Genomic DNA, 17,406 nt, shown 5'->3' with positions numbered 1-17,406 from the left:
GGTTCTGCAGTGAAGCAGACAGCTGTGTTGAAATTTAGATGCGTTTAAAAGAATAAAATTGCATTTATAATATAGGGATGAAGTACTATTCTATGGCAAGTTCTGTTGCTTGGCCAGGAAAGGGGCCAAGACCACTATATAGAAGCAGGGAATTGGGGACTTTGGTTTTCATCTACTACTTAACTATGGTGATCCCTCTTCTTTCTGAAAGTCTCCTGGCTGCATGCACAAAACCTGGAGACTTGGGTAACCTCCTGTTACTGAGACCTCCTCTCTCTGCACCATCCTGGAAGTGAGCTCCTCTTTGCAAACGTGCTGGATTGTATAATTTTCCAGAATGCAGGATTATCCCTTAATGAAAAACTAGCAATGAAGTTTTTCACCATTCTGCTGGCCAAATAACAGTACCAGAGCCAGGTTTGGAGCTGCCTAAGCCAGTTGATGAATAGGTGGGGTGACCATGTGAACAACTCCTGTAAATCCATTTCAAGGAATGGCACTGCCTTAGCTGCTAGAACCAGTATTCCTAGTCATCTAGAAGGGAGACCATAGTGTCATGCTGTCTGGAGTGGCTCACAATTGTGAGTGCCAATCTCAGGTCAGAAAATAGGGCAGACACCCCAAACTGGTGATATATTCTATAATTAGATTTCACAAAGACAGTAACAAAAGTGCACTCCTGGATCACTATACCAGTGTTACCATGGAGCCACAGACCGTCCCTTTAGACCTTTCAGCCTGTTTGCCACACAAACTGATCTTAGTGATAAAAGGTTATTAAAACCAAAAATCACACCACGTTTGCAACCCCAAAGGATCAGTCACTTACCCCAAGTCAATGGATACTCTCTATGTCACACCAAAGACAAGGCTGGCAGCCAGTTTCTCTAGTAAACTAACTAAAGATTCATTAGCTAAGAAAAATAAATGAAGTTATTGAGAGGTTAAAGCAGGTAAAATACATTAACAGGTGAGTCTAAGTTTGTAAGTCCAAAATGAAAGCAAAGATGTAATAATCTGCTAGTCTTCCATAAATCTCTCAAGGTTACCCAGAATAACTTTGGGGATCTCTGTCTTGCATCTGGAATGCTTCTCTGTGATTGTCCAAATAGTTCAAAGACAGTCTTATTCCCTGGATCCATTCTTATAGCTCCTTTCCACTGAAAGCCATCTGGCAAGTGTTTTCTTTCACAGCATGGACTTCTGCTTTGACTAAATGCATACTGAGTCTGAATTTCCATTGTGGAACATAATGACCCATGCTTTGAAGTTAGCAACCTTCTTCATTTGTATTTCCAAAGGTCCAATTGCATTTGATGGGTAAACTTAATTACCAGGATATATGCTATGTAAATTATAATGTAATGGCACATAACAATCCTTCATTAGTTTTCATGAAGTTTACACATCAAGTAAATTCTCATCTGAATACTAACACTCAGTTTTGATCTATGATTAAGTAAGTACAGGAATATACAAATGTAACGTGATAGCAATCAACAGGGTATGGATAGGTGAAAACAATACCTATTAACACATCAGTGAATTGGTCTGTGCATGCTAGTACACTTAACATTTCTTTGATATTCACACACAAGTGAATTGGCCTATGGCTCTGACCTGCTGGCCTGTCAGTATCACACACAATCCCCAGAATAAAGGGCTGGATGGAGGCTGCCATTCAACCAAAATGTCTTCTTTCCAGTTTCCCACTGGTGAAGCCCCTGAAGGTGACTTGGGAAACTATAGGCCTGCTTTCATACAGCAATCATCTCTAACTTCCCCTGACACTGAGGAAGAAGATGATGGATTCCTAGATATATTGGATGGGGAGGACTTGAAGGTACGTGAAAGGGGAGTGGTTGATTTATGCTTGCAGGGGACAGCATTCCTGTGTCTGTACTGAACACTTATTTAGAAGTAATGTGTATACATAATGTCCTGAGTGCAGAGTCTTGATGCAGGTTTTTAAGTGACCATAGTAATGTAAATTCTAGTTAAGCCTTGTAGGGCCATCAACAATCTGTTAATGGTATTTGTCCAGGGTGAACATCTATGTTGAGTAACTACAATAACTAAGATAGAACAATAGAATTTTTTCATCACAAGAGGCAAAAAGTTGGTAATTGCAGATGATCCTCCAAGAGGACTTAATGCTGTAGACCGTGTCTACACTACAGACCTTACAGCAGCACAGCTGTACGGTTTCCCATGTAGCCACTCTGTGCTGGTGGGGGAGAGTTCTCCCACCGGCATAATTAAACCACCCCAAAGTGGTGGTAGCTATGTCGGCGGGAGAGCGTCTCCTGCTGACAGCACTGTCCACGCGGGTGCTTTTGTCAGTGAAACTTGTGTCCGTCGTGGGGGTGGGTTTTTTCATACTCCTGACTGACAAGTGTTTTACTAACAAAAGTGCTAGCATAGACATAGCTGTAGTCTTTTCCACCTCTTATTGCCTTTCATAGAATTACAGAAATGTTATGCTTCTGCTTCTAACAGTAGACTGTAGACCTTGTCACTTCAGTTCCTCACCAGCAGACAGTAGCAGTTAAATGGAGACAATTTGCTGCTGTTCCTATGTTGATGATAAAATACTTACATTGCAATTTACTGGGGAATGCCCAGGAAATAGTGGGAAGGAAAAAAATCTGTCTACAGTGGGGTATTTAATGGAGAAGCCATATTTCTGGGGATGGAGTCATGATTGGTAAGCCCAGAATTGGATGTACCTTCTTTGCAATCCTTTGCTTAAACAGGATGCTGTTCCTATTTGAATGCGTGAGAGCAGGAGACTCTTAAAGTTGTAAAGTAACATTTTTAAAAACCATAAATGGAGTTTTTGCTAAATGAATCAATTGCTGTAACTTCCCTTACAACAGCTTTAAGACTCTGCCTTTCCAGTATCCTAGTCTTCATTAGATTGGAGTTCCTGCTAATCTAAGAATTACCAGATAAACGGTAGTTCCCCCAGTTGTGAATGAATAAGTAATCCCAAAGAACTGTTCTGTCACCTGCATTAAATTTAAATGGCTGCTTGAGCTGGGCAAAAGCCTTAGACATGTTGTGTAATCACTGTCCATGATAAAATGTGTTCTCCTGAAATGTGATAGAACTTTCTGCTTCCTCAGAACAATGAAGAGATGCCATCTGGTGTGGCAAGCCTTTGGACGGCTCCACTGGTCATGAGAAAAGCAGACAACTACGTAAGTGTCCCATCCCAACATAATGAAACTTGCTTCTCTTTCAAAAGGCCATCTAGACCATTGAAATTCCTTATTAAATACAGATTAAATCATTACTCTTAGTTGGCATCCCTTGTACACTCAAGCCATATGTTTGCTAATATGGCTTTCGAAAACTGCCCTTGAGACATGTGACCATAATTACGACATTGAGCCTGTACCTCTCAGGATCCAGGGCATGGTAGTCCCTACATGTTTGCTCTTAACCTTAGCCTGCCTAATGACTAGAGGGTTCTGTCTTTGTAGCATTTGGAAACAGTAGGACAGTGTCTATAGGATTTAAAGCTTCAGCAATTTGCGAGATGTCCAAAGTTTGCATCCTAAACAGAGTCTTACAAATGTCTCTCCAACCCATTCTGCGTACACCCATCTGTAATGCCTCCAGCCACCATCTTTTAAGGCTGAAGTCTGGATTCCCTTCACGGTCCATCAACTCAGTTCTGTAATCTGCCAGAGGATTTGCTGTCAAGCTCTACAAAACACTCCCTCACCCGAAGGGCAGAGCATGTGTCTCTTGTAGTGTTCCCCAAACTCGGTAAACCTGCATAGCAAGAGACCAACATTGGGACCTAGGATCCCTACAAACAGCGTGGCACAGCAGCATTTGTAATGCTGCGCAGGTACTCAGGGAACCCGCCCAGTTGGGACCTGCCGTGGCCGGGGGGGGCGCCCCTCTCCCAGCCCCAACTGCTGGGGGAGGGGCACTCATAGGCGCTAACTTCCCCTCTAGCCAGGAGTACTCAACACCCCCCCAAGTTCTTACCCCACTCTGCCCTGTCCCGCCTCTTCCTCACCTCCTCCCTCAAGTGCGCCCCATCGCTGCTCCTCTCCCTCCCTTCCTACATGCTGCGAAACAGCTATTCGAAGCAGGCGGGAGGTGCTGGGAGTGAGGGGGAGGAGTTTGTCAGTGGGGCTGCCAGCAGATGAGAGGTGCTGGGGGGAGGGGGAGCTAGGCTGCCAGTGGGTGCTTATGTGTAGCACCCGTTAACTTTTTTCTTTGTGGGTGCTCCAGCCCTGGACCTGCTAGGGGAGGGTTGGCCCGAACATAGCCCTGGCCCGGACCTGCCATGGCCTAGGTGCCCCTTTCCCTCCCCTCCCCCTCCCCCCCCAGCCCCAACTCAGCCGCGTCCAGGACCTGCTGCTGCCGGGGGAGGGGCACCTATCCCATGGCCCCGGGGGGAGGGGGTCCTTCCTTCCTGCCGTAGCCCCGGAGCACACTCCTGCACCCTAAATCCCTCATCCCCAGCCCCAGCTCAGAGCCTGCACCCCCACCTGGAGCCCTCACCCCCCATACATGCCAACCCTCTGCCCCAGCCCTGAGCCCCCTTCCACCTCCGAGCCCCCTTCCACCTCCGAACCCCTCAGCCCCATCCCCACCACATGAATTTTATGTGCACCAATATGAAGGTCATGTGTCACACATCACCTCCATACTGGTGCACATAAAATTCATTCTGCACATGAAAAATTAAAAAAAATTTGGGAGAACAGTGATTAGGACCCAGGTTTCTTGCATGGCAACTAAATATATGGCCCAGTATTGAAGTTAAGAGGTCAGCTGGCTGTGGCACCAAATTATGTCTCAGCTACTTTGCAGTGACCGTCCAACACCCACTCATGCTCTAATGAAATCTTCTATAAACATGTTTGCAGGAAACTTTAAGTTTGAGACTGATCTAGACTTTAACCTCATCCTTGGCTGGGGGGAGTGTCTAATTTTTCTCTGCTTCTTTTCCAGATTAAACGGTGCAGATTGTTTGGATCACCATCTCTGCCCAGTGGTGTGGCTAGGACTGCCCTGAAAAGAATGGAAAGGTCCCAAGAAGAGACCTCTCCAGGAAACAGCAAAAGGAGGAGAAATGTGCCTGGAACAACTTCTGAAGAAGCAATGGTTGGTGGCCTAATAATCTGACATTAACCCTTGTCTAATCAGTTTCATTTTGTGAGGCTAGGTATCCAATTCTTTTATAAATTATAATAAGGATGTTCAAGAGAACAATGATCTTCCAGGTAGATAACTGTTCGTCTGACAAGCTGTAGTCTCTTAATGCATGACGTTAGAGGATGGGTTAGGTGGGCTTAAGCTCAGGTCTTCCATTGTGATCCCAAGTGAAAATAAATTTGAGGGTGTGGCAGGCCAGGATTTAGGTGTTCTATGATATATACCAATTGATGTTAGTGTCCACTCTTAGTGAAGTGCATTGATTCTCTGTGGGAAAGGATAATAGGCCATTGTTACTCAGCAATCTTCTCTAACTGTTGTTCCTGTAGAGTCTGAAACTAATTAGAACTCAGTCATCCTCAGAGATTGAGAGCATTTTGGACAGTGACCAAAGAAATCTTATTGGCGATTTCTCAAAGGTAACATTGATTTTTTTTTTTTTTTAATAGCATCTTTGTGTGTCAAACTAACCCAAGTCAGGTTCTCTCTTGCTCCAACAGTGCATGTCTGAGTGCTCTATAAATGCTAAGCACTAAAGTACTTTAACAATCATTTACTAATTAACTCCTCACCCTTGTGAGGTATTCTCAATCCTTTCCCACAATATTCATAATTCTCTAACTCCCTACAAACTGTTAAAATTGCATCCATTTTCCCTCTGCCTCTTTAGATTGTAAGGTCTTGTGAGTGGGTGGAGTTTTAGACTGGCTACTATGTCAGTGTGGGCAGCCACAAACCATGACACACATGGAGGACTGCAAAATGACTCAACTTCCTGGAAGTCTTCATGCCTTGACTATTATTAAGAACGATGTGGCTTGGCTTTAGCCAGATTGCCTATGCCAAATTAATAATAAAATAAATAATGGGCAGGTGCCTCTGCTGATCTGAGTGTCTAGTTATACTAGTGGGTGCTATAAAATCAATAACTAGACATTCTGTAACTGAGATGTATGGTTTACACTGTCATAAATGGGATTTCCTCAGTCTGAGTTAGCCTTTGTTTTCTTTTTTAGGATTACCTTTTCCACACTGTAGATGGGAAGCATCAAGATTTAAAATATATTGACCCAGAAATGGTATGTATCCCAGCGGCAGTAAGAAATTGCTTTTTACAAGGAAGCAAACTCATGTAGCACATAAGATAAACTCCTGAAATCTTCTTTTTCTGTGCAGATTGTATCTGTGCTGACTGGGAAGTTTGCAAGCTTCATTAAAGAGTGTGTGATAATTGACTGCAGATATCCATATGAATATGAGGGAGGCCATATCAAGGTACAGTGACCCTGCAGGAGAAATGTATAGGTGTCTGATGTATGGCTACCCTTTGGGCAAATCAGGGAGCACTGGGAAGTATCTTTAAAGATGCTCATTCTTAACTATTCATGAGAAAATCCAAGGGAAGGCTGGCTGCTGAGGGTTTTTTTTTCTTTTCTTTTGTTGCCCCTTCAGGTTAAGGAGATGGTGTCTGATCTTGTATTTAAAATTATATTACAGCCCTGCCCAAAGTCCCCAAACACAATTGGGACCATGTTGTGCTGTGTGCTGTACAAATTGTTTAGGACGAAGCTCACTCTTCGTGATCTCTGGATTAGCTTTCCCTCTGAAGGGAGGAACACTCAGCTCTCCTTGGCTGGAAGCAGGGAGTGCCTTAATGGGAAGTGTAGGGCAATTGTAGAGGACTGGCCGTACACTTGTTTCTCTGTAGAAGAATCAGAGTGTTAGGGTACCTATTGTCTCTCGGGAAACGGATATTAAAAACTTCCGTAGCTTAATCGGACATTCAGTTTACTTGAACTAAATGTTAATATTCTAGCTGTAGAAGAAATGATGTTATTCTCTTACACAAGCTTTGACATGTGAGCAGTTATTCTGAAGGGTGCTGCTTGAGTAAGCTGGCTAGTTTGAAAAAGCAGTTCAACAGAGCCCTGTGCTTTGAGGTGGAAAGCTAAATCCTAAATCCTACCGACGTTGTGCAGTCACCCAAGTGACCACAAGAACGGGAGCTCTTCCAGCAGAGAGTACTGCTCTCCAAGGAGTGTAAACAGCAAAGCAACTGTGCTCAACAAGAAGATAGAAGTGGCTTTGTTACATCTCCCCTCCTACCTTGTGCTGTATGCTCAGTTGCGACTCTGCCTTCCCAGGGTGCTGTAAACCTCCACATGGAAGAGGATGTGGAGGATTTCCTGCTGAAGAAGCCTATCATGCCATCAGAGAACAAACGAGTAATAATAGTATTCCACTGTGAGTTCTCCTCAGAGCGGGGTCCCCGAATGTGAGTATCTGAGCATGGTCCTACCTATCCTGGGATTGGAACCCCACAGCTGTGCTAGTGACACAGTTGTTACTAGTAAGCTTTTGAAGGTGGCTTAAGACTTTAGATAGCAGCGTGTCAACCGCTTACGCAATTTCCTGTAGTAGGCGGTGGCTTTGTCGTTCCTGATAGACAACTATTTTCAGAATTTGTCAGACAGTACAGCAATTGTTTCTAACAGGTGATGACTGGCTGCTGTACTCTGTTCTTGGAGTATCGGGAGGCACAGGTTAGGAATGTGGTTTGCGCAAATATAACTTCCTTTCTAAACTCAGGTTTGTAGGTTTTAACTTCTGTCCCTATTCCAGGTGCCGGTTTGTGAGAGAGAGAGACAGACTGGGGAACGAGTACCCCAACCTGCATTATCCAGAGCTCTATGTGCTAAAGGGGGGCTATAAGGACTTCTTCTTAAGATGCCAAGTAAGGATCGCTCATTTATTAACTTCTCATTGCCCTTTTGTTTTCACTCTTCACAACAGGGATAACATTGAAGAAATGCCTCTCTCTCCAGCTAAATTCAGCTATAGGGCTTCAACTGTGCTTCTGAACAGATGAAGAGTATTTCACTGCACTATACTTGATTCTTGCTCTTTTGTACATAGTGGTCTTGCTGTGCTACAAGACTAGATTGATTGCTATGATTAATTTGCCATTTGAGGAGTTTTTGCAATAAAGGTTGTGACCGGGGTCCTAGTGGGGGCCAGCTGTGGTCACTCAATTAGGGTGAACTGCAAAGAATGAGGCAGCCAAACCCCCAAAAGCTGGTGGATATTCCAATACTTAGATTCACCAAGCCAGCATAAAACAGCTTCTTTATTACCTTACTGGTTACTCAGAAGTCCAAACAACACAGTTCCCTTAAAGTGATCCAGCCTCAGGCCTCCTTCCAGGTACCCAGGTCAAATATGATTTCTGAAAATCTTATTTCATCATATAAAAGAAAAGGTTCTACCAATCCCAAAGGATCGGACACATCACCTCCCAGGTTAATGAATGTTTCAGATCTTACCCAAATACATGCTACAGCCAGTTCTTATTAACTAAACTAAAATTTATTAAAAAAACGAGAGAGAGAGTATGGTTAAAAAATGAATGAACATACAGACATGAGTTCAATCCATTGAGGTTTAGATTCATAGCAGAGTTGGTGAGCTTTGTAGTTGCAAAGAGTTCCTATAGAATTCAGTTCATAGGTCATAGTCCAATGTCCAAATCTCTCATTCACGGCATACCAGCATAACTGGGACCTCAGTCTTGCAACTTAAACTTCCCCTGATGAAGCTTAAGCAGATCTGGGATGACAGAATAGGATCCAAAGATCTTTTGTACAATTCCATGTCTTTTGACAAGCTGGAGTTCTTCAGGGAACAAAAGGTAATTAGGATGACTTTGAAGGAGGTCCATCACCAGTACTTAGCTATACAAATTAACATAAGGCCATTTGCTTGTTCCTCCCCCATTCATAGTATATTTCAAAGAGAGATGAATACCGAGATATCCCATGTTTACAATTTGTTTAAATGATATCAGAATACAGCATAAACAGGGACTGTTGATTACATTGTGGACCCTAGTCATACATATATAAATATACAAAAACACAAACATTATCTCCCCACATGTCTTTTGAGGGTTATTTATTATGCAGGATGTTCAACCCTTTCTAGCCATGCGTCACAAAGGCTCTTGCCTAAACCCTCTCAACACCTCAAAGCTACCTATTATAGTCACTCTGGCACTCACCAATGTCTCTTGGATGAGGTATAAAATTGACCTTTTGTAGTTTTAAAATCCATGATATTCTTCATGAAAGCAAGAACAAAGGAGAAACATGGGTTTGTCATTGTCTGACGCTGTATGATGATCAAAAGCTTGAGTTTTTTCCCATAGATTCTCAGCTCGTTTTTACATTAGAAATATCAGAAATGTCAAATCTGGTCTTTGCTGGGGCTCTTCAGGGTATGCTCAGCCCTTATTTTGAAGGGTGATATTAAATCTCTTACCGCTTTTTCTGCCTTAGTGCATTTAAAAGTTTGAATAAAAATTGCTTTCCATCTCAATCAGGTTCCATTTCTTTGGTGCCATGCCCTTATTCTACCAGTTCTCCAGCTAGCTCTCCATACCATTCCAGCATAGGCAAGGAGAGTGTTCTTTTAAAAATAAAGTAAACCAACCGTGCTCCCTTCCCCCCTTCCTAGCCTTTCTATTGCAAATAAATCCATTTCTTTGTATTTTGTAAGTTCCACTTAAGACTGGTGTCCTAGCCAAATTTCTCCTACACTCACAGGGTGGACACTGTTTCTCTTTCCTAAATGGCTGTGTAGTGTTGCTGTGCTCTGTTGGTTTCATTGGTGGGAATAGTGTTTCTTGGGAAGAGGCTTTCGGATGGGAACAATGTGAATATAAGGTTGTCAGCTCTCTCAAAGCCGGGCCATCTTCAGGAGAAAGATGTCAAGTAGAGCTGAATGATGAGTTCAGTTTGTGCATGTTGACTTAAACCACCTTAACCAGTTGTTAAATTGCAATTTGGGGCCTGGTTCTAGATGCCACGGTGATAGGATGGTTGGGTAGTTGTATGGAAGGTTGTAAGCATGAGCTTGTTTGCTTGGGACCTGGGGTCTGACAGGGTTCAGATAGGAATGTCATTTGTACATGAAGCAATGACAAATTGATGTGAAACCAGCTTCTCTTTCCTAGAACTATTGTGAACCCCAAAGCTACCGCCCCATGCACCATGAGGACTTTAAGGAAGACTTGAAAAGGTTCCGCACGAAAAGTAGAACATGGGCAGGTGAGAAGAGCAAAAGGGAACTGTACAGTCGCCTGAAGAAACTCTAAGAGCTGTATTGATGGGCAGCGGAAGACTGCTCACCATGTAGGAAAACTGAAGTGAGAGGGGAGAAGAGTATCTGTTCCTTGGTCATGATTATCATGCACCAACTCACTCCATGGACAACTTTGCATTCTTGTCAGTCTTGCTGGAAGTGATAAGAGAAACAATATGGAACACTTGTATTCACCATGCTGCTCCTGTTGACCTAGTGATTTGCATGCTGACTGCAAAGATGACTTTTCTGTATGCCTTCCACAACATGGTTCATGGAAATGGATTCTCTTCTATGGCATACATAGAAACAGCTACCCAACAGCCTACTGTAGGTGCGGTGGCTTGAGCTGGCATGTGCTGTGTAAGTGTTAATGGTGAGATTATTTTAGTGCCTGTTTTAAAACTATGCCTTATTTTATTATTTAAGTACAGTCAAATGAAGCTAATACCACTGCAGGCGAGTCATCTGGATTGCACTGAGACCTAATTTCTGCTAACAGGCAACCCCTACCATGGCGTTCTCAAGTCTTTCCTTTCAACTGCAGCTCTGATTGGTTTTTGTTGGCAGTGTAACACACTGTAGTGAAGTGGGATGGGGAGTGGTGCTTCTCTGAGGCTTTTCACACAACTAAAATGCAACACCTACAGGAAGCCTACTGACAGTATAACGGGAAACTGCTCGTTGTACAGATATCATGTTCTTTTAATTTATTCTGTGATCTAGGTTGCTTTATTTTATATTTTAACTTCAGGAACTTCTCCTTAGCTGCTTCATTAAATCTGAAGGAACCATCATTTTAAAGTGGGCAGAATTACTGCCAGTTCCCATAAACCAGAGAACAGGTTGCTTCTGATGAACTCTGAAATGCCAGGCGGCAAACCTGATTATGTATTTAGCGTTGCCAAATTGAGCAGTGATGGAGCAGCATATTGCTGCTTCTTTCAGTTCTAGGTATTATCATGGTTTACATCTGGAAGAGAACCTGGCTATGTGGAATCATGCTTATCCTGTCATTTGCAAGTTGATTTGCTTCTCAGTGAAACTTCAGCCACCTCCCGCTGTGCAGCTGTTCTAAAACTGCTTCAGCAGCTGTGGATTTTTAACTTCAGGTGTTTACAACGGGTTTGTTGGAAGGACAAAGCAAGAGAGGAGCCTGCAACCAATGAGCTTTCTCCATCAGTAGATAGTTGATGCTGGTAAAAGGAAAAACTTTCAAAGGCCGGCTTTGTGTTCTCCAGTTAAATAAAGAGCTAAATCCTAGAAATTAGCTACCCAAAGCAGAGGATCCCATGGCAAGAGATTGTGCCATTGTTAAACCTGTTCTAGTTGCTTCTTTGGCAACATGTAAAGCATGTCTAGCAAATGCTAAAGCAGTCTAATGCAGGGGCAGGCAAAGTTTGGCGTGAGGGCCACATCGGGTTTCCATAATTTTATGGAGGGCCGGTTAGGGGAGGCTGTCTCCCCCCAGACAGCCAGGTGTGGCCCAGCTTCTATCCAACCCCCCACTTCTTGCCCCCTGATGGCCCCTCCTGGGTCTCCTGCCCCATCCAACCCCCTGTTCCCCACTCTTTGACTACCCTGACCCCTACCCAACCCTCCCTGCCCCCTTACCACACTCCCTGGAGCACCGGTGGCTGGTGGCGCTACAGAGCACCAGGTCAGGCCGCGGCTCTGCAACTGTGCTGCCTGGCCACCCAGAGCATTGTGCTGGTGGAGCGCTGAGGCTGCAGGGGAGGAGCCAGGAGCTCAGGGGCCGGGCAGAAGGGTCCTGCGGGCTGGATGTGGCCTGCCGGACGTAGTTTGCCCATCTGTGGTCTAATGACTTAGCATGTGATCTGCCTCTCACTTTGAGCACAGCGAGACTAGTATGTCTGATTTGGCAATGGCTCTGCTTCCCCATGTGCCAACATATCAGTGAAACCAGCTCTATGTGTAAGAAAGCAGCCTTACTTTCCAGAGATTCTCAAAGACCCTTATTTTTAGCTTAGCAGAAATCCTGAAGTGCTTCAGATGGCTTGACTTGTGCCCTTCAGGTCAACATTAAAAAAGGCATTTACATCAAAGTATAGGGTTGGAAAGGTTTTGTGGCGTTTTATTTTGTTTTTAAGTTTTCCATTTCCTAACGTCTACTGTTCAAGTTTTATTCCTTTAAGTTTCAAAAACATTACGTAACGCTTTTATTCTTTTTTAAAGTTAAGTCTCTTATGGGTGGATTAATAAGTGTTAAATCAGTGCTGGTGATTTACCAAACTTATAATCAAAAAACAGGAGGGAAGTTGTATTCCACATCCTTACAGAAATTCCTAATACAAAATACCATGCAAGAAGCCCAGTGAAATGACTTAAGTCTAAACTTTCTGAATTATGTGTCAGTATTAAATCTGGGAAGGGGAAAGTTGTTCTGAAATCCAATCAGTAATCCATTTGACTAAAGCTACCTTCTGATACATGATTACCGTCACTGTATGCAGGTGATCAGTATGTACTCAAAGCTGGCAATTTAGCAACATATCTGACATACACATTCCCCCAGTGCAACATGGCAAACAAATGTCATGTCGGTAACAATTGTGAAGATCCAAGTCACATCCAAAAAAAGCAGGTGGGAGACTGTTTGAGTAATGTTTTTTTCCCCCCCATTTGAAAAGGGTCATTCACCTTTGGTTTCTTGTGTAACAATAACCATTATAGCAATCTGTGGCTTTACCATTGTATTTCCTGAGAATACCCCCAACTTCCTGGTATTCAGGATATTAAATGTATGCTGAGTATCGCTGTTTAACACTGCTGTACCACATTGTTAATTAGTTGCAGTGTTCGGTTTGTGTTAGAGTTCCATGTAACCTTGTTGGGGGGGGGACAGGGTGTGGAAATACAAAACCTTGTTTTATACCTTACTTTGTTCTTTTGTATGTACCCTGGTTTGAGTATTTTGTTTGGGTGGGAGGGAAGTTGTAAGATGTACATGGTCCTAAATAGGATCTGTACTAATACAGCCTGCATCTGTAATAGACTCTTGCAGGCTGAGGGAATAAACTACCTAAAATCCAAGCTGTTTGTTTCCAATGTAGTTCCATCATTACGAGCCTTGAGCAGTGTGGTGTAGTGTGGACAATTCCCATGCTGCCTCTCTCACTTGGAAGAAGCTCCCTATAAACATCTGCAAAACCAACTCATTATCCTCCTCCAAATCTCTCCTTAAAACTCCTCTGCCATGAAGCCTACCAAAGACTTAATGGTTAGGCTGTCATTGTTTCTTGTACTCCTCTGCTGGACTGTGTGTATCCATCTGTCTCCTCAGATATATTGGTATTGTAAGCTCTTTCTGTTGGGGACCATCTCTTTGTTCTGGGTTTGTACCGCACCTATACAATGGGGTCCTGGTCCATGACTGGTGCAGAAATACTAATATATACTATGAAATAAGATGTGGAACAGCATTCTCATACTGCACTGAAAACAGACTACACTCATTGTATTGTGGAATTGCTTTCTACTAATTTTCCAAAATCCCTTTCACTTCAAAGACTGCTTCCAGTGTAACTTTGAACGGTTCAGTGGCAAAATGACTAAAAATGTCTCCATCTTACTCACTAGATCTGCTCCCTGGATGTATTCGATCCTGTCTACTAACTTGAAAGGCAATGAGCTTATTTGCCCCTAATTCCTGTTATGTCAGCAAAGTCATTCCAGCTGAAGGAGGCCTGGATCTTATTTGTGTTGGTGCCCCAGAAGAGCTGTCATCCCTACTTCCACTCAGTTTCAGTGCTAGCAGTGTAGGGTTGCACAAGTACCTATAAGGGCCTAACCTGGCCTCGAGAGCTATTGTTACTGGCAGTGATGCACAGGAAGAAAAGAAACCAGTTTAATTCCAGTCGCAAGTTGTTTGCGAGGCTGTCAGGCTAGAGGCTTCTCAGAGCAGAACTAATAAACTAATATGCTAACTAATATATAATATAATAAGGTTTCAGAGTAGCAGCATCCGATGAAGTGAGCTGTAGCTCACAAAAGCTTATGCTCAAATAAATTTTAGTCTCTGAGGTGCCACAAGTCCTCCTTTTCTTTTAATATACTATAGGTACTCTGTATAAGTAAGTGACAAGAGGAGCAGTGGTCTGAACTTCAGAGAGATTGATATTAATGTTCGTCTCCATACCCTATGAGAGGAGAATTGTACAACTCACTATGGGGCAAAGATGCGTATGTGTTTGCTCTGGATGCTTTCCCAGTGGAACACTTGCATGCGGTATTCAGGTATGTTAATAGTTTCAGCAGATAGCACTGAGATGGCGAACAAGTGCTGGTCAGAATCAAAAGCTTAACTTAAATACAGTAATGTGACTTCAAATCCACTGTAGACTAAAGCAAAGAATTGTTCGTTCTACTTCCATCTGTCATCCTCTCAAAACTGATGTGGAAAGCTGCTTTGAGTCTGATGAAGCTATAATGCAAGCCCTTGAATACAAAGTGAACATTTTCTTTCACATCACTTTCCATCCGTGACCCAAAGGAGGAAAAATGCCCCGTTTCTTACTGTATTGAAATCTGAAGTGTTGCAAGAGAATTTTGGTGAGTTTGAAGGCCAACAGAAAGGCATGTATGAAGGGAGGCACCCTAAAACAAGCCTTGATAGAATTAGGAGGCAGGAAGAAACTTCATGTAAAATTGCAAAATGTGTTTCACTCATTGACCTTTACCCTGATTCTAGGTGTCTTTATTGTAATTGACAACTGGCAAGGATCATACCCTGCAGTTTTTTAAACTTTCCTGGCTAGGAAAGTGAAGGGAGGGACTGAACCCTGGCTTAAGCTAGATGCTTTGTCTGAGGGCACTTGAAGCTTCCTGGCTTTGTGGTGTTGGAGCATATTCCTAAATAAATAGCTCCATCAGCTGGAGGAGAAGAGAATTCCGTGGAAGATAAAAGGCTAACTAAAATTAACCCTTTCCCTGTAAGAGCAGAATGTGATACCTTGAGATGATCTACTTAGTACTAAACTGGACAGCCAGGGGCCCAGAAATGAGCACATCTAGGGAAAACGAAACATCTGCCAGTGAACTCATTGTTTGGTAGTGAAGGTGATCAATAGCAGCTGTCAATATGCTAGCCTCATCCATACCCTGAAGAGCAAATATTCTTGCCCTGTTCTAATCAGCTAGTCCAGACATAATTTTGTCTGTTCAACACCATTTTTCAGAAGCCAAATTTGCTTCCGCTATATCTTCCTTTTTAGGCGACAGATCGCTGCCATCTTCACATGATGCTCTAATGGGGCACAATTATGAAGTTAAGTAGTGTGTGGTGTTGAGAGGAGCAATGATAGCTAATGATCAACCCTTCTCCCCCACCCTTCCGCCTCATGGATTAATTCTAAGCTCCCAAAGGCACAGAATGATGGCACCAAATTACACACTTCATTGCACCTCATTCATCACAATGATTTTCTTATCAATATTATGCAATTCAATTAAAGGTAGGTCTCCCCTAAACAAGGCTTTGTATTGTGTATCCAGTAAGCAGGAGGTTGTTACACTAGATCTAAGTGCAGCCACACAGTGGAGTTGTTGCTTATTTAAAATGGTGTGTCTGGTTAGCTGAAGGTGAAAATGGATAAATAATCCTGCATTGGGTATGTCAGTTATGAAGTTTATTACAGCTTTTAACAGTAAGCTATACTTGGATTTTATACTCTTTAGGGCCGAGACCTTTGTTCTGTGTTTCTACATAGCCTAGTGCTATGGGTTTCTGGCCTGTGACTAAGGCGATACAAACAAGTGCATAAGTGTATACATGGTATAGTAGGCAGGTACAGTTTATACTATATATGGGAATGTTTGATGCAACATACCCATAAAGCAGGTTTTTGCAACCAGGTAGGTGGTTATATTTTACCAGAGTCTTGGAATCTCACCTGGCATAAACTCCATTAGTGGACAATTGAAATGTCACACTATGTTAAGAAAATTCCTTTATTGTTACTGGTGGGAATGTGACGGTTTCACCCAGAGACTCCTGACAGAGAAGGTGTGTTGGGAGGTTTTGCATGGCAAATCTTTAGAGCAGGAGACTGGGGATGTAAAAAGGATTTCTAGCTGTCATTCCTTTTCCAGCTTCCTTGGGACTCATTTACTACCAGCTGCTCCTAGCTGTTAGACCCCACCCCAACTACCTACCTCAGTGCCCTCAACAGAATCTATCTGTTTAAACAGGTCCTGAGGGCTACCTGCCTCCTTCCATATTGTACATGCTCTCATCTTGGGAGGGCTATTTTCAGTCATAACTGATCGGGATTTCCCCTAGAGCTGGAGAACGGTGTGTTGCATTTTCTTGCATGCTAGTGTCAGCATTTTTCTTTTCTTCAACCGCAACCCAAAAAACCCACCAAAAGCAGATATTCCCCTGCATGTGCTTCCCCCGGGGAGATGAGAGGAAAAATGTGACAGATGTTAGTCATGTTGCTTAATGCACTACTAGGAGGTGCTCAGATGCCATGGTGATGAGCACAGTGTAACAACCTATATAAAACAGGATTGAAGAATAGCTTATCTGTCATTATATCTTTATCAAAGAACAGTAAACTAGACTTTTTTACCAGGCCTGGATGCTGTACATGGGGGGGCCCTTCAAGGCCCCATCCCTATCCCTGTCCCCATCATGATGATGATAGTCCAGTTCCAGCAGACAGGAGTCCACATCAGTCATACTCCCACCCCTCCCACAACAAGGAGCACTATTTGGCAGCCTCAGCAGAGAGGGCTGGGATTGGCTAGTCCCTAGAGATTGAAATCCTCTTAGCTCTACAGGAGGTCCCTCCAGAACAGGCTAGAAGTAATTGGCAAGGGCCAGTTTAGAGAAATTGCACTTACCATGGCCTGTGCTCTGCCTGTTCTGTGTGTGGGTCAAGGGCTTTGGCCTCCAGAGGCGTCAATGTCACTAGTATGACACGTGCGAAAACTTTTTTTTTCTTCCTCTTTACAAATCTACATCCAAATGCGAGCAACATCTTAACAAGTCAGGCTTCAGCACCTGCTGGGAAGCAACCAGCCTTAAACTGTACTTAAATGCTATGCCATGTTCAGTCA

The 17,406-nt window shown here is 43.2% G+C and overlaps 1 protein-coding gene across 5 annotated transcripts in view; it reads left to right on the top strand.

The window, feature by feature from the left end:
* CDC25A (cell division cycle 25A) overlaps positions 1 to 13,359 on the top strand; it is a 38,572-nt gene extending 25,213 nt beyond the window's left edge. For 4 of the 5 annotated variants that reach the window (XM_073329245.2, XM_073329243.2, XM_073329244.2 and 1 more), the window contains 9 exons: positions 1,706 to 1,843; positions 3,129 to 3,203; positions 4,981 to 5,133; positions 5,514 to 5,603; positions 6,201 to 6,263; positions 6,361 to 6,459; positions 7,329 to 7,459; positions 7,807 to 7,918; positions 10,196 to 13,359. In XM_073329245.2, the coding sequence (XP_073185346.2) occupies positions 1,706 to 1,843; positions 3,129 to 3,203; positions 4,981 to 5,133; positions 5,514 to 5,603; positions 6,201 to 6,263; positions 6,361 to 6,459; positions 7,329 to 7,459; positions 7,807 to 7,918; positions 10,196 to 10,336 (1,002 nt within the window). In that variant the 3' untranslated portion in view covers positions 10,337 to 13,359. The remainder of the gene's footprint in view (positions 1 to 1,705; positions 1,844 to 3,128; positions 3,204 to 4,980; positions 5,134 to 5,513; positions 5,604 to 6,200; positions 6,264 to 6,360; positions 6,460 to 7,328; positions 7,460 to 7,806; positions 7,919 to 10,195) is intronic. The other variant, XM_073329246.2, reaches the window with a different exon arrangement.
* Positions 13,360 to 17,406: the final 4,047 nt, after the last annotated feature.

Source organism: Lepidochelys kempii, chromosome 2 (genome assembly GCF_965140285.1).
Source record: "Lepidochelys kempii isolate rLepKem1 chromosome 2, rLepKem1.hap1, whole genome shotgun sequence".
NCBI lineage: Eukaryota > Metazoa > Chordata > Testudines > Cheloniidae > Lepidochelys > Lepidochelys kempii.
This window is presented reverse-complemented; position numbering and strand designations above follow the sequence as displayed.